Source organism: Oncorhynchus mykiss, chromosome 16, assembly GCF_057628025.1.
Source record: "Oncorhynchus mykiss isolate SJ-2025 chromosome 16, ASM5762802v1, whole genome shotgun sequence".
NCBI classification, from domain to species: Eukaryota; Metazoa; Chordata; class Actinopteri; order Salmoniformes; family Salmonidae; genus Oncorhynchus; species Oncorhynchus mykiss.
The window spans coordinates 13,079,669-13,104,387 of NC_143037.1; the positions used below are offsets into that span (position 1 = coordinate 13,079,669).

General features: G+C 42.0%; 1 protein-coding gene across 4 annotated transcripts in view; it reads right to left on the reverse strand.

Moving 5' to 3' along the window:
- Positions 1–654: 654 nt before the first annotated feature.
- The window catches only part of LOC110491374 (phosphatidylcholine:ceramide cholinephosphotransferase 1), a 48,815-nt gene continuing 24,750 nt past the window's right edge, over positions 655–24,719 (reverse strand). For 3 of the 4 annotated variants that reach the window (XM_021564774.3, XM_021564773.3, XM_021564772.3), the window contains exons 2-6: positions 4,665–5,500; positions 4,387–4,504; positions 2,586–2,739; positions 2,224–2,390; positions 655–2,084 (exon numbers count right to left, since the gene is read on the reverse strand). In XM_021564774.3, coding sequence (XP_021420449.1) covers positions 1,905–2,084; positions 2,224–2,390; positions 2,586–2,739; positions 4,387–4,504; positions 4,665–5,275 — 1,230 coding nt within the window. In that variant the 5' untranslated portion in view covers positions 5,276–5,500 and the 3' untranslated portion in view covers positions 655–1,904. Of the gene's footprint in view, positions 2,085–2,223; positions 2,391–2,585; positions 2,740–4,386; positions 4,505–4,664; positions 5,501–7,805; positions 8,318–24,719 lie in introns of those variants that run through there. The other variant, XM_021564771.3, reaches the window with a different exon arrangement.

A 24,719-nucleotide genomic window follows, 5' to 3' on the forward strand; every position in this document is an offset into this window, starting at 1 on the left:
GTTTCTAGGTCCAAGCCAGTCTCTTCTTCTCACTGGTGTCCTTAAGTGGTTTCTTTGCAGCAATTCAACCATGAAAGCCTGATTCACACAGTCTCCTCTGAACAGATGATGTTGAGATATGTTGGTTACTTGAACTCTGAAGCATTTATTTTGGCAGCAATCTGAGGTGAAGTGAACTCTGCTGCAGAGCTTATCCTCTGCAGCAGAGGGAACTCTGGGTCTTCCTTTCCTGTGGTGGTCCTCATGAGAGCCAGTTCATCATAGCGCTTGATGGATTTTGCGACTGCACTTGAAACTTTAAAAGTTCTTGAAGTGTTCTGCATCGACTGACCTTCATGTCTTAAAGTAATGGACTTTCGTTTCTCTTTGCTTATTTGAGCTTTTCTTGCCATAATATGAACTTAGTCCTATTTGGTAAAATACCATCTTCTGTATTCCAACCCTACCATGTCACAACACAACTGATTATCTCAAATGCATTAATAAGGGAAGAAATTCCACAATTTAACTTTTAACAAGGCACACCTGTTACTTGAAATGACTACCTTACAAAGCTGGTTGAGAGAACGCCAAGACTGTGCAAAGCTGTCATGACCAAATTGTGTAGAGAAAGATCACTTCTCCAGTACATAAATAAAACAAAAGAATCACAGATTAAGGTGTGCTAAATATTATTTATTTCCTTTTGGATTAATTTCTTCCATGGTTACACCATAATCAGCTCTTCTCATTGGTTGGTTAACACGACACTTCTGAGGTACACATATAAAATTGAGGAGAGGGGCATTTGGGTCAGTCATCATCAGTAAGCTGAGAAAGAAATTGTTAGGACCACTCAATAAAACCTTGCTTTTAACCTCCCTCTCCATCACACTGACCTAACCTTTGGGTCAAAGGACAGCCCAAACAATGCAGCTATTTGGCATAATAGGCAAGAAATGACATGGGAATCCAATATCCCAAGCAAAAACACAAGAAATGATCGATGTAATAAATAAATCAATGGAAAATATGAAATGTTCTTTTTTTTAAGCAAACATGACCGACTTGGAAAGACACTGACATGGTTAAAAGAATGTCATGATTGTTTACATTCAGAAACAGGGAGAAAATGTCATGGAGTCGTAATTGCTCAACTGTCTATGCTGTAAATTGGTGATCAGCATCAGGTTCATTTAAACACCCTCCTATCTGTTCAAGTGTAAATACTGATGTAGCACTTTAAAAACGGTCATTCAAGTCAACATTAATGAGGACACTGATACACTTACTGTACAATCACAACAAGAAAGGCACTGAGGAATATTGTTACTAATTTATTTTCTCCTTTTTGCTATAGTCTCCTAACTGTAAAAATCTAAAGCATTAATTTGAATAATAAACCTGTTATATGCTTAGAAAATAGTTTACACCTTGGCCAAGCTTATTTTAGACAACTACAAAAATGTAAGTCACTACAAAAAAACGCCTCCTGCTTCACGACAGGTCAGTTCTCAAAGCTATTTTGAACCAAAACTTAGTAAAACATCTGAGCATGATAACACCAAACTTTCGGAACAGCCCAATCGCTGTGACAAACATGTTTATTTAATAACATTTCAGTAACCGGTTACAGAGGGAGATATTAGCCTTTAACTATAGATTTCCTGTTGCGAGTTGAAATAGATCTGGACCCACTTTTGAAATGCTTGCGATCCACCCACTGGAAACCATTACTTTCAGAGTAGCCTCGAGAGGATAGAATGATTGTTTTCCAATGTGAAATGTTTTGGCTGAAACGATGGTTGTCACAGTACTAGTCAGTTGGACTGGAGTGTATGTTACAGGAGAACGTTAAAGGGAGATGGTCGTTAAGAGACCCACCATCATGTCCTCCTGGGGGGGGGGGGGGTCACTTCCCGCTGTCACGGGCACTGTGTGTCAACACGGCTGTACTTCACTTGACTCCATTGGGCCGGTGGCCATGACAGCGGCATCTGGTAGTTCCGAGGGACGATGCCTGTGACATTCTGTTCCAGGTACTGGAAGATTCGGTACCACCACACCCTTGAGAAAAAGTTGCTCTGCGATGATTCCTTCAGCACCTGTGAAACAAATTAAATGTTCATGAACAACACCATGCCTTAATTGTTGATACACGTTGAACATGTAGGTAATACTAGTCTATTACAGGGTATTTACATTGGTTATTCCACTGGTAAGTGTGACCAAATATAGACTTACTTGCTGGTTGGCCATGGTGTGGTACCACCAGAATAGGCGTGTGGTGATAAAGTAAGCCACCACCACATCTATGGAGTAGTGGTCATGAGCCAAGAGAATGCAGAAGAGGCCTACAGCACATAGCAGCCAGCAGATCAAATGGTACCACCAGAACCGTTTTGGAGAGTCTGCAAGAAACACAGAAAATACCTTTAAGTCAATGTGACCAATCAGATGTATGCCTGTTGTGAGAACATACATCAGCTCCAACAGCTCGTACAGTTTACCACAGACTGTCTCCTCCACTCCAAAAATAAACATATCACAGACATCACAGGTTTCACTAAGAGAGGCTATGCCGTAGTGTTGTGTAGCCTACTTACATTCTTTAATGAAGAGATAGCTGAGTGTCAGCATGACTGTGTGGCCACTGTAAAGGTAGTCCCCACACATGTGGTGCGAGCCAGTGATGGTGAGGCCTCCTCCTGCAATCATCTTCATGACTCGCCGCATTTGGGACTCCCAGTCACCAAACAGCTACAACAGAATAAAAAAATAAAACACCACAAAAGTATGTCAAGTTAGTGTGCTCCAGAAAGGCATAAAAACGTAAAATCAGACTTATTCAACAATTATACAGTAACAACCTGTGTGTCTGCGAAAGGGGATGTGTTAGCCTACTATTAGAAGCTTGAACAGTACTAACCCTGTTCGCCAGTTAGAAGCTGATCATACATGATCAGACTAACTTGGAACAAGGCCTCCAGTCAGAAAACTGGCCCACAGCCAACTGCTTTCAACAGTTGGAAAGCTATCACTAATTTGGTTAATTCAGTTAGATTAAATAGGAAATGTGGAATTGTTAGAAATAGATGAGCCGGCAAATTTGGACTGATAACGAATGGTTTCCTCCAAGGGGATATCCTGGCCTGTGGTGTGCTGAGGGGCTGCAGATCGTGGCCTTGTTCACTAGTTCTCTACTGTATGCCTCCCACTAACTTGAGGGCAGGAACACTCAAGAGGAACTAACGCCACACCCCTGTTTCATGACTGAACAGACCTGCTAAAAGTAGGGAGCATTGAGAAAAGTGGTTGTCACAGTAGGTGAACAAAGTGGTCATACGCAATCAAATAAATGTTCACAGCCATTGAGTCTTAAGACCATATAAAATGTTGGCTACAGATAAATCATCAATTTAATGTGAGGGAATATATCAGCTTTTACTATAGCATGGCTGAGAAACTGCTGATGACATGGGTCTAAATCAAATTGACAAATGCCGTCTACTATCCTTAAAAACATGACCAACAAATAAAAAATAAACCTTCAAAGAGGCAAAAATCATCTGTTGTCGTTTAACGTGAGAACATCTCTAGTTCTTTTCTTTCTTTTTTTTACTGCCTTTTAAAACCCTGCCTGCATTGGAAAATTGGGACCATAGGGGGTCAACAGCTGGAAAATAATTTTGGTTCTCATCATCCACATTAAAAAATGCTATTCTCAGAGCCTTCTCACTCAGCACTTTCAACATCGACCTCTGAGGTTCACAGACATGTTAAGACAAACTACTAACTACAGTCATTTCACTTAGTATGCTACAGGTAACTGCCAAAATAATGGAAACACTTGAGTAATTGAGGGATACAAAGTATATTGAAAGCAGGTGCTTCCACACAAGTCTGGTTCCTGAGTTAATAAAGCAATTAACATCCCATGATTAGAGTCATGTATAAACATGCTTGGCAGGTCCTTCTTTTTGCTATTCTTTTTGCTACCATAGCTATGCCCCCCGTCCACTGGGTACGAGTGGTCACTGAATGGTTTGAAGAGCATGAAAACGATGTAAACCATATGCCATGGCCGTCATCTCAACCCAATTGAACACTTATGGGAGATTCTGGAGAGGGGCTTGAGACAGCATTTTCCACCACCATCAACAAAAAAATAACAAATTATGGAATTTAGTGGACCAATGGTGTTGCACCCATCCAATAGAGTTCCAGACACTAGCAGAATATATGCCAAGGCGCACTGAAGCTGTTCTGGCTCGTGGAGGCCCAACGCCCCATTAAGAAACTATGTTGGCATTTTCTTTATTTTGGCAGTTACCTGTATGTTTTTGCATAATTAAATAATGCAACAAAAAGTCTATATTTCTCAGCCCAGGGAGAAGTGGCAAGTACCTTAGGAGAGCACTTGAAATGCATTCCTGGCACAGGGAGTGTGGTTATGTACATGGTGATACACCTGTATAGGTACAGTGTGCCAACGATGAAGAAGAAACGTCGACCAACGATGGACCTGAGGACGAGAAAGTAGTACATACAGAATCAAGACTTGCTGGAGCGCTTAATCAGCACATGGCAAAACATACTTTAACATGGAGTGGATCCTTCAATACGTTCCGGATGTTAGAATTCAAGTTACAATCATTTGATAACGACTTATCTTGTTCATTTACCTATATTTTAACAGTGTCAACTGTAGAAGCCACAGGCCGACCAGTATCATGCCGTTGATTTCGCATATGGAAAAAGCCCAGTCTACTCGGTCAAAAAAGTCAAAGAACTTGTCTGGCAGGGGCGGAGTAGCCTCTTTGGGAGGCACGCGTTCGTGGACCACAGAGATAATGATGGTGGTGCAGACGAAGCAGACCATGGCGTAGATGCAAGCCACGCCAGTCTTCCCCCACTCTTCAGGGAACGGAGAGCGGTTGATCTCAGGCATGTGGATCTGAACCCGTTCCTTGTGAAACCCATTGATCAGACCGTTACTCTTGGGCTTGTTCCCATTTACCTCATTGATGACGGTCAAGATGGAGTGTCCGTTGGCATGCCCATTTTTATGTGCTTCAATGTGGTGCTCTATTCTGAGAGTCTCCAACTTGTCCAAAAGCTGTCTGCCTCTGTCCGAGGTGACAAGAACCAGAGGGGCCGTCTGGAAGTCCGCCTTGGAGAGCTGCAGGAGGCCCTGGCCGTCCAGGTGGAGGAAGGCCTCAGAGTATTCCTGCATTCCCTCATTGGTCAGCCACTGGCGCACGTCCTCCGTTGACCACTGGGCCACTTTCTTCATGTCAGTCCCCGTGCCGTACGAGTGGCAAACGGGGGGAGAAACTTGGGTGGAAGAGTCCAGAAGTGTTAGCGGTTCGGTCTAACAAACCCAGAGTCCTCCTCAGGTCACACTCATCATGTAGAAAGGACATTGGGTGCTGCCGACACCTGGAGTGTCCAGTCAGGCAAATCTAGAGGTTAATCCATCCTACCAAGGTTTGTGATTGAACTTGCTGACAATTTTGTCCTAAAATGGGAGAGAAAAAAAATCTTAAAACAATTCAACACACATTTACAAGCATTCACACATTACTTTGACAAACTTTGTGTTACAAAGCCTATTATATAAATGTATGTAATCTATTGAATCGTGTGATGACAAAGCAGATGTATTAATTGTAGAATAAAAAACATGATCTATAAATGGTAAAAAAGTCTAATATTCATAATGTAGAGTGCATTAAAAATCACCCAGTCAACAGATTCTCAGACACACGTTCAAAAGTTTGGGGTTAGAAATGTCCTTGTTTTTGAAAGAAAAGCACATTTTGTCCATTAAAATATCAAATTGATCAGAAATACAGTGCAGACATTGTTAATGTTGTAAATTACTATTGTAGCTGGAAACGGCTGATTTTTTATGGAATATCTACATAGGCGTACAGAGGCCCATTATCAGCAACCATCACTCCTGTGTTCCAATGGCACGTTGTGTTAGCTAATCCAAATGTATCATTTTACAAAGGCTAATTGATCATTAGAAAAACCTTTTGCAATTATGTAATCACAGCTGAAAACTGTTCTGATTAAAGAAGCAATAAAACTGGCATTCTTTAGACTAGTTGAGTATCTGGAGCAGTAGTCCCACTGTTGACATAGGGACTACTGTTTTGCGGGTACTATTTAATGAAGCTGCCAGTTGAGGACTAGTGAGGCATCTGTTTCTCAAACTAGACACTCTAATGTACTTGTCCTCTTGCTCAGTTGTGCACCGGGGCCTCCTACTCTTTCTATTCTCATTAGATCCAGTTTGCGCTGTTCTGTGAAAGGACTAGCACACAGCGTTGTATGAGATTTTCAGTTTCATGGCAATTTCTCACATGGAATAGCCTTCATTTCTCGGAACAAGAACAGACTGACGAGTTTCAGAAGAAAGTTTTGTTTCTGGCCAATTTGAGCCTGTAATCGAACCCACAAATGCTGATTCTCCTAATACTCAACTAGTCTTAAGGACAGTTTTATTGCTTCTTTAAATCAGAACAACAGTTTTCAGATAACATAATTGCAAAGGGGTTTTCCAATGATCAATTATCCTTTTAAAATTATAATCTTGGATTAGCTAACACGCCATTGGAACACAGGAGTGATGATTGCTGATAAATGGGCCTCTGTGTGCCAATGTTGATAATCCTTATCATTAATTTTTTTTTTTTTTTAAATCAGCAACAATGTCTGCACTTTATTTCTGATCAATTGATGTTATTTTAATGAACAAAAAAATGCTTTTCTTTAAGAAACAAGGACATTTCTAAGTGACCCCAAACATTTTAATGGTAGTGTACAAGCGCAAACACGTAAAGTACTCAAGTCAAACTTCTTTAGAGTCATACTTAAGTAGTTTTGGGGGGCATCTGTACTTTACTATTTATATTTTTTATATATTTTACTTCACTACATTCCTGAAGAAAATTATGTACTTTTTATTCCATACATTATTCCCGACATCAAAAAGTACTCATTACATTTGGAATGCTTAGCAGGAGAGGAAAATGGTCCAACTCCTACACATCAAGGGAACATACCAGGTCATTCCCACAGCCTTTGATCTGGCAGACACACTAAACACACGAGTCATTTGTAAATTATGTCTTGAGTGTCGGAGCGTGCCCCTGGCTATCCGTAAATAAAAAAAAAAACAGTTCCGTCTAGTTCGCTTAATATAAGGAATTTCAAACTTTTACTTTTGATACTTAAGTACCCTTAAAACCAAATAATTTGAGACTTTTCCTCAAGTAGTATTTTACTGGGTGACTCAATGGAACATGACTCCAGTAAAAGTAAAGTAGCTTTCCTTTTACTCAAATATGACAATAGGGTACTTTTTCCCCAACACTGTATACATACACACACACACACACACACACACACACACATTATATTGCACACACACACACACAATATTGCACACACACACACACACACAATATTGCACACACACACATAATATTGCGCACACACAGGACCGCAGAATTTCGACGCAAGCAAGCGCGCTCTCGTTCAGGATACGAGACTGCTAATTTTAGGAAACAAAGCCTCAACTATCCGTTCAAATGCCAGCGAAAAGTGCTTTCAGGTGAGGAATTAGCCCACAGCTCAGTAAAACTGTTATTTCATAAAACACACCGCGTCTACGACTTTGTAAGCATTTTGTTATTGCCGTATCAATACAGTATAATGGAGAAAGCAAATTCCGTGTTGAGAGTCGTATTCGTTTAAAATGTGTAGACTACATTATTGCAGGCTCTGGAATAATTGACAACAAAACGTGTTACCTTGTTGCTGCTGTGTCGCGGAATGAACAAATCCGGTTTGACAATAAGCTACTCCTCATAAGAAATTCACCAACAGGCAAGTTGAGGCAACGTATGTGAAGCGCGGGTATGGGGAAACATCGAACATTCCAACAGTTTGCTCACAGGGTGGGGCACTGTTTACAAATCGGTCTTTGAGGGAGGGGGATGGTTGTTTATATTGGCAAAAAAAGCCATAATTGTGCCACTTCTCCAGAAAATTACATCAGAAAAGTAAAGCCTCGCTTATTTTATGTGGATGGGATGACACCCTGTGATTTTTGGATTTTTGGAGAAAGACTTAACTAGTTAAATACTAGTTAAGAACAAATTCTTATTTTCAATGACGGCCTAGTTAACTGCCTGTTCAGGGGCAGATCGATAGATTTGTACCTTATCAGCTCGGGGATTTGAACGTGCAACCTTTCGGTTACAAGTCTAACACTCTAACCACTAGTCTACCCTGCTGCCCCATACATACACACAATAGCTCTGATAAAAACTGACAGTAACAGAAAGTGAGCGCTAAGGTGCCGCCCATAATCAATTAACCCCTCGATCACAACGATAGACCCGATTGTGTTCTGAGCCAAATGTAACAGCATCATCTGGATATGTGTGGAACAAAAGTTCAACATTCACCTTCTGCTACCATTTCTGTCAAGCCTGTACACATACAGTTTGACGTAGACGTTCGATAAGTCCAACATATGCACCACACACTGCTTCAATGCAGCAAGTCAAACGCAGCGTTCCATTGTAAATTAATACAATTCTGGTGTAGAAAACTGCATAAACACTGTCGGTGGTGTGATCGAGGCATGCGTTCTATGGAAAATAGCGCGTCGTGGAACACACCTTCCACAGAGTTGCATTATTTTCGAGAGAACGCATAGAGTTGATTATGGCTATAATTTAACTCATTTGCCCGAGATAAAAATGTGTTCATTTGCCGGTGTTGTGCCGAAAAATCAAATACCCCCCTGCCAGAATCACCCCCGCGTTTTTCTTTGCTGCGACTTGCTTGCTAGTTGAAATTTCTGCTCTTCACGCCGTTATCAGTTTAGCCTTCATTTCACTGATCCCAGTTCCGTACAAATGTGCCCAACCGCAGACATTCAAATGAGGCTACAAAGAAAACTAAATGGGACTGTAGCTACTGTGTTGACTTCAAAATCAGGGGTGTGAACTATGTTTCTATTCAAGCGTTGATCGACATGGTAATGGCTCTATAGTATTGGAGAAAAGTTGAAAAAAAACGGACCCTTCGTTACAGCTAGACGTGGCATGTCGTAACGTACAGTACAGCACGCATAAAGCAACTACTTCTGTCTTACAATCTCTCTCCACCAGGTGTAGCACTTCTCTCATCCTTTAAAAACAAGAAATTGACAGTGACGGGGGATACCTAGTCATTTTTTGCGTCATCATTGTATGCGATCATCATTCTCAAAGACACTGTTTACTTTTAAGATCACTTTATTTACCACCCTAAAAACCCGATTCAAATAGGTATGTAATGACACATATAAACTCTGTATAGTGTTTTATTTACATTTTAGAGGCGATAAGGTGATAAGTTGGACAGATTGAGTGAAAAAAAGCAATTTTCCCACACAACATCTCTCCATCACGCATTAGTTTCGCGTCGCCACCCGCCATTTTTAAAAAGACCAGAAGGGGCTCATTGCCTGCTTGAATTATGCAGAAACTGGCAGTGTTTAGGTCATGTAATTGATTCTGTTGGGAAGGGGAGAAATTGTGCTTTACAATGGTATTGACATTACAGTTGATCTGGAAGTATTACGTTTTTGGGGCGCTAAAAATAAGGGCAATTGTACAGACCAAGGCGATGTACGAGTTTACGTTTACGTTAGCTAGCTAACGTTAACTTAGCTAGGTGAGACGTAGATAACATTAGCTTGGGTTAGGTTGTCACTTGGTCCTCTGTCTATGTGCACCTGTTTTGTGTACCTTATTAGAAATCATAATTATATAGATTTTTTTACATCACAAAAAAAAAAACCTGGGTAAAAAAGTCACATTAAACCATCTGGCTAGCTAGCCTGATTGATATGGAGGACAGTGTTGAAATAGGCTAATGTTATGTGGTGCAGTGAGTTTTTTTCTTGTGAAAATTGTAGGGAAATGAATTACTCAGAGATAAGACATTAGCTCCTAGCTAACCTGTTGATAGGTACACATTCTAATGAACAACAATCACAGGTAGATTATGTAACGTTATAGGCACCACAGATGTTTGCAAACGGAATAATACATAAGACACTAAATACAAATGCATTCATTATGGCCCGGGCGAGAAGGCTCCACAAGGAGCCAACTAGTGACTCGCTATGACTTGGCCTCTAATTTTTGTATGTGTAGTTGGTATCTATGGACTGCTTACAGGCAGGGTATAGAGTTCCTGAGGGAGTTGATAGTGTAGGACTTGGAATATGGTCTTGTAAGTCAAGTATAGGGTTTTACAGGTCATGGATAGGGTCTTGCAAGTCATGATCCAGGCTGCGAATGAGTGCCTCTGAACTCTTACTAGGACTCATTCTAGCATAGTCATGGTTCCCCTTTTTACAAAGCAACATGCAATTTTTTTAAAGAACAGTCTGCAAACTGTGTTTGCATTATGACTGAATCTACAGTGATGTAGATCTCTTTTACTGGATGTTTACACAGCAAACTGTCTTTGGGGTTGGGCTCGTGGAAGCAAGCGGAATTGCCAGATAAAAAAAAAAATGGTACAAATAAATGAATCTGTTTAATTACATAGATATGCTGAGGATAACTCAACAAAAACCCCTTTGTAGTGAATGTGTAATTCCATACCTCAAAATCTGTAGGGAATGAGTCTTCCCTAAGTGTCACATGTGAATGTCTGATTTTTTACATTTTATTTTGAAATGCCTGCTGCATAAGTAGTGACACTGCCATTTCTCATTCCTGGGAATCTAAAACATACTTTTGGTCATGTAGTGTAAGTGGATACCTGCTCATCGAACATCTCATTCCAAAGTCATGGCCATTAATATGGAGTTGGTCCCCCCTTTGTTGCTACAACAGCATCCACCCTTCTGGGAAGGCTTTCCACTAGGATTCCCTTCAGCCACAAGAGCATTAGTGAGGTTGGGCATGGATGTTGGGCAATTAGGCCTGGCTCGCGGTCTGCGTTCCAATTCATCCCAAAGGTGTTCGATGGGGATGAGGACAGGGCACTGTGCATGCCAGTCAAGTTTTTCCACACTGATTGACAAATCGTTTCTGTACGGACCTCACTTTGTGCACAGGGACATTGTCATGCTTAAACAGGAAAGGGCCTGGCCCAAACTGTTGCCAAACAGTTGGAAGCACAGAAACGTCTAGACTATCATTATATGCTGTAGCGTTAAGATTCCCCGTCACTGGAACTAAGGGGCCTAGCCTGAACCCTGAAAACCAGCCCCAGACCATTATTCCTCCTCCACCAAACTTTACAGTTGGCACTATGCATCCGGGCAGGTAGCGTTATCCTGGCATCCGCCAAACACAGATTTGGCCATCGGACTGCCAGATGATGAAGCGTGATTCATCACTCCAGAGAGTGCGTTTCCCCTGCTCCAGAGTCAAATGGCGGCGAGATTTACACCACTCCAGCCGACGCTTGGCATTGCGCATGGTGATCTTAGGCTTGTGTGCAGCTGCTCGGCCATGGAAAGCCATTTCATGAAGCTCCCGACGAACAGTTATTTTGCTGACGTTTCTTCCAGAAGCTGTTTGAAACACAGTAGTGAGTGTTGCACCGAGGACAGACGATTTTCACATCCTACGCACTTCAGCGGTCACGTTCTGTGAGCTTGTGTGGCCTACCATTTCGTGGCTCATAGACGTTTCAACTTCACAATAAAAGCACTTACAGTTGACCGGGGCAGCTCTAGCAGGGCAGAAATTTGACGAACAGACTTGTTGGAAAAGTGGCAGTCTATGACAGTGCCATATTGAAAGTCACTGAACTCTTCAGTAAGGCCATTCTACTGTCAATGTTTGTCTATGGAGATTGCATGGCTGGGTGCTTGATTTTATACACCTGTCAGCAACAGGTTTGGCTGAAAAAGCCAAATCCTCTCATTTGAAGTGGTGTCCACATACTTTTGGTGATGTAGCGTGTATGTTTCATAATAAACATTTAATTTAATTTTAATGTGCCTTCAGTTTTGATTAGGAATGTATGTGTTAAATGAATACAATCTCATTCTAGTTCTGTGATGTTACAACTAATGAACACTAATTCAAAGTTGTATACCTATGGAAGATAAATTCTAATAATTACCTCCACTCCTCCGGTTACTTTGTGGCAGTCAGTAAAGGCACATGCACAGGGAATTTATTCACCCTTTTTATTGCTATCCTCATGAAAAAAAAAAGTATTAATTCATTGCATGCATCTGTCATTACAGTGCAGAAAGTATGCTATAATCAATGCCATTCTTTACCATTAGAGGGCACTCTAATACAACAAGTTCAAACTTGATTTATTAGATTTTTTTTTTTTTTTAACTCTACGTGACACAGGCGAACTCTAAAATCATAAAATGACAGGCTGTCCAAAAGTATCTACTTGGCTAGGTCGTTGGCTACAGAACAGATAGTGCAGATGACTGAAAAACATTTCCTTTAGAAAGTTATCACGGTGAGTAAAGATTTACAGATTGCATGATTTATTTAACCATGCTGGCTATCTTACCTGCTCAGCTAGCTATGTTTTTAGCATTGAGCTTGCTAAAATCAATGACCCGATCAGCTAGCCATCTAGTCTGCAAACTCTTTTCAAAGTCATCAGCCCATTTTAGTAAAACTTTTATTATACTTTATCAAGCCATTTCCAATTCATGTCGTCCAAGACTCAGACGCCTGGAGGAAGCCTGGTAACCGTGGCAATCTTGCGTCACAATACCAGGTCCGCCATTGCACGTATCCATGAGAATACCAGTTAGACTGACAGGTTTAGAGGTTCCAAGCCCATTCTAGTATTTCTTATTAGAGCCAGATATTTCACAGGATGTATAAATGTGAAGCATCCAGTTGGCGTTTCCACTCACTACCAAACTTGCTTTCAAAAGCAGCTCAAACATAGAACATGTAAGAATGAACTATAGCCATTTAATTCTACCGTGCTGATATACCATGCGTTATTTAAGCAATAAGGCCCGAGTGGGTGTGATATATGGCCAATATACCACAGCTAAGGGCTGTTCTTATGCCCAATGCAATGCCAGGCAATGTTACCACCATAACAGGAAATAAATTGTTTTAAGTGTGAGTAACTCGGGGTAAAGCTTAGTCTAAATACACAGTGAGCTAGAGAGGCTGGTGTTTGCAAGACGAGTTAAAGCTTGCCAAGAGCATGAATCAACAACTGCGAGCTGTTGGTCTCAAATGTTTGTTTTTTTTAAACAAAATTTAGATAGTCATTAAATGCAGAATATAAATTGTGTGCATATTGTCACCTTGACATGCGGTCTGTTAAATTGTACGTGCCACAAACATGACGATTACAGTGCCCTCAAATCAGTGTGAATGACAAGCCACAGAGAGGAGCCGTGGGAAAGAAACCCGAATGCCAAAAAAGGGTCTGACTTGGCTGTGTCCACCACCATTGAGATCAGTAATAACATATAGGCCTACAGCAGGGACAGTAGTTATTGTTCTAAACATAAGGGGTGGCCCAAATGGACTGATTTTAAGCCTTCAACCCTGTAGGCCTCATAGGCCAGTACACTGGACCATACAACACAGGAGGATATAAAATAATGAAGTTATACCCCTTGTTGAATAGTTATGTGAGGCAAGCTTGATTTAGGATATCTAAGAATGTAATAACTAAATTGCTAGAATTATCAGTCTGAGTTACTGTCCCTATTGAAAATCCAAAAAAAAGAAAAAAGAGTTAGCATGATCAAGCAGTTTCACAACATAATTCATGATAATTCAGAATTCACCCAGTGGGTGAATCCATGTCATTTCAAACAAAAACATAAATGTGAGGACTTTGAATCAACGTGAAAAAATAATTTTTGCAAATTCAATCAGTTTAACTCAAATCCAATGACATGGTGACATTTTTTGTTGATTTCAATTTAGTTGACATCTCAACCAAATGTAAATCAAAACTAGACATTGAACTGACGTCAGCGCCCAGTGGGATATTTTGAGCACCGATTGCTTCATAGGATGAATCACTTGTTACTGGAAGCCAACGCCTAAAAGTACAAACTAGCCTTAGTACAAAGTTGAAGTAGTAGCCTCTGCAAATTTCAGTTTATTTCCTACTCAGGTCTCTTCAAACCATGTTCAGTGGTTTTATTTTCCTTACATGTGCATTGCCCACACCAGAGGAGGCTGGTGGGGAAGGATTATAGGAGGACGAGCTCATTGTAATGGCTGGAATGAAATGAATGGCACAGAGTCAGACATATGGGCTCCATATGTTTGTGTTTGATACTGTTCCATTCCAGCCATTACAAAGATCCTTCCTCCTATAGCTCCTCCCACCAGCCTCCTCTGGCACACACATTATTCCCAGTGATCTCACATGGAGACAACTAGTTGATGACAGAATCTCAGTTGGGAACCTATCCTTATTAATAAAAACTGTGTGTGTGTGATAAATTTAAACAATTTTAAAAAACACACAGCCTTGCAAAAGTATTCATCCCCCTTGGCGTTTTTCCTATTTTGTTGCATTACAACCTGTAATTTGAATGGATTTTTATTTGGATTTCATGTAATGGACATACAAAATAGTCAAAATTGGTGAAGTGGAAAAAATAGTTTCAATAAATTCAAAAAAAAAGAAGAAAAATAACAGGAAAGGTGGTGCGGGCATATGTATTCACCTCCTTTGCTATGAAGCCCCTAAATTAGATCTGGTGCAACCAATTACCTTCAGAAGTTGCATAATTAGTTAAATAAAGCCCACCTGTGTGCAATATAAGTGTCACATGATCTCAGTACACACACACACACACAGTTCTGAAAGGCCTCAGTCTGCAACAGTACTAAGCAAGGGGCACCACCAAGACCAAGGAGCGCTCCAAGCAGGTCAGGGACAAAGTTGTGGAGAAGTACAGATCAGGGTTGGGTTATAAAAAAAAAAAATCTGAAACTTTGAACATCCCATGGAGCACCATTAAATCCATTATTAAAACATGGAAAGAATATGGCACCACAACAAACCTGCCAAGTGAGGGCTAACCACCTAAACAAAGAGACCAAAGATAACCCTGAAGGAGCTGCAAAGCTCCACAGTGGAGATTGGAGTATCTGTGCATAGGACCACTAAGCCGTACACTACACAGAGCTGGGCTTTACGGAAGAGTGGCCAGAAAAAAAGCAATTTCTTAAACAAAATAAGCAAACACGTTTGGTGTTCGCCGAAAGGCATGTGGGAGACTCCCCAAACCTATGGAAGAAGGTACTCTGGTCAGATGAGACTAAAATTGAGCTTTTTGGCCATCAAGGAAAATGCTATGTCTGGCACAAACCCAACACCTCTCATCACCCCAAGAACACAATCCCCACAGTGAAGCATGATGGTGGCAGCATCGTGCTGTGGGGGTGTTTTTCCATCGGCAGGGACTGGGAAACTGGTCAGAATTGAAGGAATGATGGATGGCGCTAAATACAGGGAAATTCTTGAAGGCAACCTGTTTCAGTCTTTCAGAGATTTGAGACTGGGACGGAGGTTCACCTTCCAGGAGGACAATTTCTTAGATTTTTTTTCACCTTTATCTAACCAATGATGCTAAGCATACTGCTAAAGCAACACTCGAGTGGTTTAAGGGGAAACATTTAAATGTCTTGGAATGGCCTAGTCAAAGCCTAGACCTCAATCCAATTGAGAATCTGTGGTATGACTTAAAGATTGCTGTACACCAGCGGAACCCATCCAGCTTAAAGGAGCTGGAGCAGTTTTGTCTTGAAGAATGGACAAAAATCCCAGTGGCTAGATGTGCCAAGCTTATAGAGACCACCCCAAGAGACTTGCAGCTGTAATTGCTGCAAAAAAGGTAGCTCTACAATGGATTGACTTTAGGGGGGTGAATAGTTAGGCACACTCAAGTTTTGTTTTTTTGTCTTATTTCTTGCTTGTTTCACAAAAAATATTTTGCATCTTCGAAGTGGTAGGCATGTGTAAATCAAATGATATAAACCCCTAAAAAAAAAAAAAAATTATAAGGCAACAAAATAGGAAAAAATGCCAGGGGGGTGAATCCTTTTGCAAGCCACTGTACCTGTGATATTTAGAGTTTGTGCTGCCTGCCGTGGTCTTCCTTTTCCCAGTCAGAGGCGCTACAATACAACAACAAAAAAGCTCTGAGAAAAAGCTGCCCCAACCAGACAGAAAATGTTAATCACTCAACTCCTCAGAATTTCCCCCTGGCTGCGTTGGGCAGTGACACTAAGCTCAGACCTTCAGTGAGTCCCACCCATCCGTTGCTGAACAGTCATTCGGAAACACTCAGTTGGTGTAAGAATCCCCGGCTGGCCAGCTCACAGCCCAGGCAGCGTATTTCTACTTTCATAAGAATCGTGAAGGCATGTAGGGGAAGCTGTTAAGCTCTGTTAGCGAGTTGCCTGGTTACGCCTTGCATAAATCAGTAACCACATAGAAAGGGATCTTTTAATATGAACTATGCCCCAAAGTCAGGATGTGCTTTCCCAGGGTTAAGTGTAGCGCAAATTCTGTTTGCTCTGCAGTAACTCTATACTGCTTTGTTGAGCTCACTGTTTAATCTGGATGATAAACTCTGTTACCCAGAAGTAAAATTCTTGCGAAAGTTGTTACGTCCCATTTAACGTTAACCTGCAAATCTGTCCGTGAGTTTCTGGATGATAACACAGTGGATATTTTGTGACAATCAAGTGTAAATGAATCAATTAGGAATGATGGCTGATATGGAATTCTAAAAGAATAGGGGACAGGGCGATTTAACCCATTGATACTCTGAACAAAGTCAAACATTTTCTCAAGCCAAAATGAGTTTGTAGTGGTGGTACCTTTAGTTCAATTAGATAAAGGATTCCTACAGCAGTCAAAAGGTATGCCTAGCCATGTGCTTGGCCACAGGAAAGTCACACCCACTTTCAATCAGTCTTCAGATTTCTTATTCCCTGTGGAATTGTTTACAAAAGGGGTTCTCGGTTACAGAAATGAGACGAAGCTAACAAAAAGTATCTTGCATTGAGCACAAGTATACATACTACTCTCATCTGTATTGAATTTCACGTCTACGTACTCACCTATGCTTACAAAGCAGTTGCTTATTGCACATTGTAAGGATGAAATAGGCCTACAATCAGAAGACCCAGAAACAAAGCAGCAATGACACGTAGGCTTTAGGTGTTCAACCCTTCTCTCACGTTCAATGGAAATAGACCTAGCTTACCAGTATGTACATTCAAAGCATTCGCCTCCAGCCACCTAACAGGTGACATTTACTCACTTGGCTCTTCGGCAGTGGTACCAGGGCACCAAAACACTAGCTTTAAAGAATTTGAATATAAGAAACATCCCTTTAAGTGTATGACACAGAAGTAGACGTTCTAAACCAATTAACACTTCAGGACAGATATGCTAATACCTAGAAGAACATTCTTGACAATGTTCTTCTTAAAATAAGACATTGAAGAGGAAAAATTCAGCAGCCATAAAAATCATTTGGTCACTTCCCGAGGTCTACAATGTTATCTGCACCGTCTCTCTGATAAAAGTACAGTACTAACGTTGAGATTGAAGTATGCTGAGAGATAAAAAAGTGGGGAACTTTGTCAGCTTATTCGCCTGTCTCTGCAGTGACCTTTCCAGTTGAACGGCGGAGGACTATTGCATACTTTTCAGACAGTATGGATAACTGCCCATGCACTTCACACAGGCATTTATGTGGGAGCGAGCAACTGAACGTTTGACTTCGGTCCACACTTTTCCCAGTTATGACCCCCGGGGTTTCAGGCCATAAATGAGTCATGACATTACTGCAACCCAAATGGCTGAATTCAAATTTCTCTACATTCCTTCAACAAACCGTGGTGCTGAAGGCACTACTGTGGCACAGACAGAAAGTAAACAACTGCTCCAAGGTAAACGGATTTCCATCCACTTTACAAATACATTTGTTTTGCGGGCCAACAGGACAGCTCCTGGTAGTGCGATTCATAGGGTAAACTGCCAACAGACACAGGGTTTGTGTTTAAGGAATTTGCTCAGTCAATTCCCCCATATTATTTGAACTAACCAGTGCTGCTTTACCAACAAAAGCAGCTAGCCAAGATCAAAACTCAAAGATTGGAGACATTGTGAGAGCCTGAAAAGTGCAGTGCGTGACCTTTGGATTATCTAAAACCGGCAAGCAAGTTTATCAGCGCTCATGTTGTCACAACAATCTTGACACCACAGCAGTGTGTCCTTTGGCCTTTGACTGACCATGAAATTACATTTGCTGAATGCATGAATCTCCATCTCAAACCACTTCCATCTGGTGGTTAGGAAAGTTGAAGTTAAACATAAAATCGAGCTTGTTTGGTTAAATTATACAGTACGCTAACACGTGAAAAGGCCAGGCCAGTTTCAGACAATGGAACGAAGGAATTCAGGAATTTTGTTACTGATGCCATTGCAAGCCATGCACAGCTACAAACAAATCAAAACCTCACCGTCTACAGCCTTACATTCAAAGCATAGTAGACTAACTACCAAACAAAGGCATTGTCCTTCAGCCAGTCTCCTAGTAGCGTAGGCATTATCCAATGAGAAAAACAAAATCACAGAACAGCCACAAGTAATGATAAACTCCTTGACCCATGAGTGTAGTTTACTCACCACAACACAGGGATCAATTACCATCATTCATTACCTTACTTTGTCTCAGTGGCCCCGAGGTCCTTCCTAACAAGGTTCGAGGACAGTGAATAATGCCGGAACACAATGGGCACTTACACCAGAGACCGAGACAGACACCACCTCTATTTACAGAGCATCTGTACCAAACCAGGGACATCAAGCTCAACCCTCACTGTCATGCAAGTCTTGTGTTTATCCATCTGTCAAGCCTAAAATAACCAATGGTGGTTCTAAGTGTTGACACAGAAATACATTAGGCCCTAGTTCTACTCTACTTTACAGACACAGTAGATATAATTCACCCATTCAAAGTAGGATTAACCATCCCCAAAAATATATAAATTATGGTTAGGCCTGAGCCTAACAAGCACAGGACAACAGCCTACCTGGCCTAATTCTGTTTCCGTTTTAACAACCTCCAAGGTAAAACACCATGTTGCAAAGCATTTTTCTGTGAATAATCTGATCCATTGTAGCACAACAAAGGTTCATTATTAATCCAAGAGATGGGTTCTATGACAATCTCTGGCATTCTAGTAAATGCTCAGAAGTTCTGTCTCACCATAACCTTCTAGTGATTATCAACAGCAGACTTTGGGCAGGCAACAATTTGAGAATAATGATCCCTTCTCATTGACCTGGGTCCTAGACATTTTTAGTTTCCGGTTATAATGATTCTCTGGATCATTGTGAGAGTTTAGGGCTGACCCCAATCAGTCGACTGGTCGATTGTTTGGTCGTTAGGCTGTTGGTTGACAGACATTGTGTTACTGCTCGACTAAAACACAACTCATCCCAAACCATCTCAATTGGGTTGAAGTCGGGTGATTGTGGAGGCCAGGTAATCTTATGCAGCACTCCATCACTCTCCTTCTTGGTCAAATAGCCCTTACACAGCCTGGAGGTGTGTTGGGTCATTGTCCTGTTGAAAAACAAATGATAGTCCTACTATGCGCAAATCAGATTGGGTGGCGTATCGCTGCGGAATGCTGTGGTAACCATGCATACTCAGTGCAGACGTGTTTTGTTCGTCCTCTCGTGTACTTTTGTATTTTTCGTCTTTTGTATACATTTCAATTTTTATTTTTCAATCTCTTCTCCATTTTAGTTCAATTGTACCTTCCGGTAACCTGCCTCACCCAATGTGATACGGAACCGCTATTATTTTTTTAGACCTTATAGCAAGAACCACCTAGCCATTAGAAGCTAACCAGTTAATTAGCTACAAGCTGTTTAGTCATTGTTAGCCACTGCTAGCGGCCTTTACCTTCTGCACAGATACCAGCCTTTTTTAAATATTATTTTTTTTTAACTTTTTTTGGCCTGGATAATACTCGCCAGCCTACCAGTAACGGACTCTCTCCACTACAACGCCGGATCCCTGCCGTAATCCCTGGACCATGACTCCTGATCTTCACAACTAGCTAGCACCCACCGAGTTACCCAGTACCGAAGCTATCCCTGAGGCCCACCTCCCGGCCTACTCAGTTGTTCACCCGGACTCCACCCAAACACGGCTAGAACACACTACTCCACCGGATCCTTGCCGTAAGGTCTGGACCTTGGCACCAGATCACCGCTGCCACCGAGTTGCTAATGCCTCTGCCCTGAAGCTAGCACCAGTTAGCCGTGAGCCAGGTGCATCTCCCGGCTAGAAAACTAAATTACTACAATACCTCTTTCAGCATCTGGCTTGGATCCTTAGTCGACACGGCACCCCGCCGCACCACCACGACTGGTCTGCCGACGAATACTCCATCCGCTGTGCCTTCAACCGGCCTCCGTCAGAGCGGGCGCTTCTACTAGCCCCGGGCTACTAACTTTTAAACGCTGTGTCGCCTGCGTGCTAGCGACTACTCCGTAGCTTCCCTGTTCCATTTATTGCTGCCCCCTGGACCCTATGATCACTTGGCTATATAGCTGATGCCTGCTGGATTGTCCATTAATCACAGTAATCCATTCTGTTTATTTTTTTATCTGTCAGCCCCAGCCGCAAACTCAGGCCCTGTGTGTAGTTAACCGACCCTCTCTGCCCATTCATCACCATTTTACCTGTTGTTTTAGCTGACTAGCTGTTGTCTCACCCGTTGTCGTCTTAGCTAGCTCTCCAAATCAACACCTGTGATTACTTTATGCCTTGCTGTATGTCTCTCTCATGTCAATATGCCTTGTATACTGTTGTTTAGGTTAGTTACCATTGTTTTAGTTTACAATGGAGCCCCTAGTTCCACTCATTATACCTCTGATACCTCCTTTGTCCCACCTCCCACACATACGGTGACCTCACCCATTATAACCAGCTTATCCAGAGATACCTCTTATCATCACTCAGTGCCTGGGCTTACCTCCACTGTACCCGCACCCCATCATACCCGTCTGCACATTATGCCCTGAATCTATTCTACCACGCCCAGAAATCTGCTCCTTTTATTCTTTGTCCCCAACGCTCTAGGCGACCAGTTTTGATAGCCTTTAGCCGTACCCTCATTCTACTCCTCTGTTCCTCGGGTGATGTGGGGGTAAACCCAGGCCCCGCGTGTACCCAGGCACCCTCATTTGTTGACATCTGTGATCGAAAAAGCCTTGGTTTCATGCATGTCAACATCAGAAGCCTCCTCCCTAAGTTTGTTTTACTCACTGCTTTAGCACACTCCGCCAACCCTGATGTCCTTGGCGTGTCTGAATCCTGGCTTAGGAAGGCCACCAACAATTCTGAGGTTTCCATACCCAACTACAAAATTTTCCGTCAAGATAGAACTGCCAAAGGGGGAGGAGTTGCAATCTACTGCAGAGATAGAACTTTGCAGGTTTTCCAGGTCTATACCCAAACAGTTTGAACTTCTAATTACAAAAATGTACCTCTCCAGAAATAAGTCTCTCACTGATGCCGCCTGCTATCGACCCCCCCTCCACTCCCAGCTGTGCCCTGGACACCATTTGTGTATTGATCACCCTCAATCTAGCTTCAGAGTTTGTTCTGTTAGGTGACCTAAACTGGGATATGCTTAACACCCCGGCAGTCCTACAATCTAAGCTAGATGCCCTCAATCTCACACAAATCATCAAGGAACCCACCAGGCACAAACCTAAATCCATAAACATGGGCACCCTCATAGATATTATCCTGACCAACTTGCCCTCCAAATACACCTCCTCTGTTTTCAATCAGGATCTCAGCCTCATTGCCTGACCATTTTGAATCCCACCGTACCTTCTCCGCTGTGCAATCCGGTTTCCGAGCCGGTCACGAGTGCACCTCAGCCACGCTCAAGGTACTAAAGATATCATAACCACCATCGATAAAAGACAGTACTGTGCAGCAGTCTTCATCGACCTGGCCAAGGCCTAGTAAAACTGACTATCCTACTGATCCTCGACGATGTCATCTACAAAATAGCTTCCAATACTCTACTCAGCAGACTGGATGCAGTTTATCACAGTGCCATCAGTTTTGTTACCAAATCACCTTATACCACCCACCACTGGGACCTGTATGCTCTAGTCGGCTGGCCCTCGCTACATATTCGTCGCCAGACCCACTAGCTCCAGGTCATCTATAAGTCTATGCTAGGTAAAACTCTGCCTTCTCAGTTCACTGGTCACAATAACTCACCCATAGCACACGTTCCAGCAGGTATATCGCACTGATCAACCCCAAAGCCAACACCCCATTTGGTCACCTTACCTTCCAGTTCTCTGCTGCAAGTGACTGGAACGAATTACAAAAATCACTGAAGTTGGAGACTTATTTCCCTTCACCAACTATCTGAGCAGCTAACCGATCGCTGCAGCTGTACATAGTCCATCTGTAAATAACCCACCTAATCTACCTACCTCATCCCCATACGGTTTTTATTTCATTTACTTTGCTGCTCTTTTGCACACCAGTATCTCTACTTGCACATCATCATCTGCTCATTTATCACTCCAGTGTTAATCTGCTAAATTGTAATCATTCGCTCCTATGGCCTATTTATTGCCTACCTCCTCATGCCTTTTGCACACATTGTATATAGACTTTCTTTTTTCTACTGTGTCATTGACCTGTTTGTGTTATCGGATTGTTTATTGTTTACTCCATGTGTAACTCTGTTGTGGTCTGTGTCACACTGCTTTGCTTTATATTTGCCATGTTGCAGTTAAAAATGAGAACTTGTTCTCAACTAGCCTACCTGGTTAAATAAAGTTGGGGGGGGGGGGGGGGGGGGAAGTGCCTTGAATTCTAAATAAATCGTAGACAGTGTCACCAGCAAAGCACCCCCCCCACACCAACATCTCCTCCTCCATGCTTCACAGGGTGAACCACACATGCAGAGATCATCTGTTCACCGACTGCGTCTCAAAGACAATGGTTGGAACCAAATAGCTCAAATTTCAGACGAATAGGACAGATTTCCACCAGTCTAATATCCATTGCTCGTGTTTCTTGGCCCAAGCAAGTCTCTTCTTCTTATTGGTGTCCTTTAGTAGTGGTTTCTTTGCAGCAATTTGACCATGAAGATCTGATTCACACAGTCTCCTCTGAACAGTTGATGCAGAGATGTCTGTTACTTGAAATCTGAAGCATTTATTTGAGCTGCAATCTGAGGTGCAGTTAACTCTAATGAACTTATCCTGGGTCTTCCTTTCCTGTGGCGGTCCTCATGAAACTCAGTTTCATCCTAGCATTTAGTTTTTGGGACTGTACTTGAAGAAACGTCTTGTTCTTGAAATGTTCCATATTGATTGACCTTCATGTCTTAACGTAATGGACTGTCTTTTCTCTTTGCTTATTTGAGCTGTTCTTGCCACAATATGGACTTGGTCTTTTACCAAATAGGGCCATCTTCTTTATACCCATCCTACCTACCTTTATGCCAGCAGCATACCACTGCTGGCTTGCTTCTGAAGCGAAGCAGGGTTGGTCCTGGTCAGTCCCTGGATGGGAGACCAGATGTTGCTGGAAGTGGTGTTGGAGGGCCAGTAACAGGCACTCTTTCCTCTGGTCTAAAAAATATCCCAATGCCCTGTGTAGGGTGCAGTCTTTCGGATGGGACATTAAACAGGTGTCCTGACTCTCTGAGGTCATTAAAGATCCCATGGCACTTATCATAAGAGTAGAAGTGTTAACCCCGGTGTCCTGGCTAAATTCCCAATCTGTCCCTCAAACCATCACGGTCACCTAATAATCCCCAGTTTACAATTGGCTCATTCATCCCCCTCCTTTCCCCTGTAACTATTCCCCAGGTCGTTGCTGTAAATGAGAACGTGTTCAGTCAACTTACCTGGTAAAATAACAGATAACTTATCACAACAAAACTGATTGGCTCAAATGCATCAAGGAAGGAAATTTCACAAATTAACTTTAAGGCACACCTGTTAATTGAAATGCATTCCAGGTGACTACCTCATGAAGCTGGTTGAGAGAATGCCAAGAGTGTGCAAAGCTGTCAAGGCAAAGGGTGGCTTGTTGAAGAATCTCAAATATATCTTGATTTGTTTAACACTTTTTTGGTTACAACATTATTCCATGTGTTATTTCATAGTTTTGATGTCTTCACTATTATTCTACAATGTAGAAAATATAGTAAAAATAAAATAAAAACCCTTAACTTTTAACTGGTACTGTATATACACACACACACACACACACACACACACGAACTAATCCATTGTGGAGGCCTAGAACTAAAAGCCAATCTATGCTTGATCTGAAAATGAGGTCGGAGGCGCCATTTGGAGGGTTTGACGCAATTGCGGAGCCTCTAGTGGCATGCTGAGGCAAAATTGAGCTCCGTACCGTATCGCCATGAGCCTCCCAAATGTTGTAACAATGCAGAGAGCTATGTATAGGTCTGCATTGACATGATTGGTTGACGGTAGGTGGGAGCAGTACATCCTGTATAAACACAAACTCACTTCCTTGACAACACTGTACTGCTCCACAAGAAGTATGAATGCCTCGACTTCCGCTGAGACCAAATCACCATAAGTCAGATTGACCATGCACAATTCACTTCTCTCTCCAG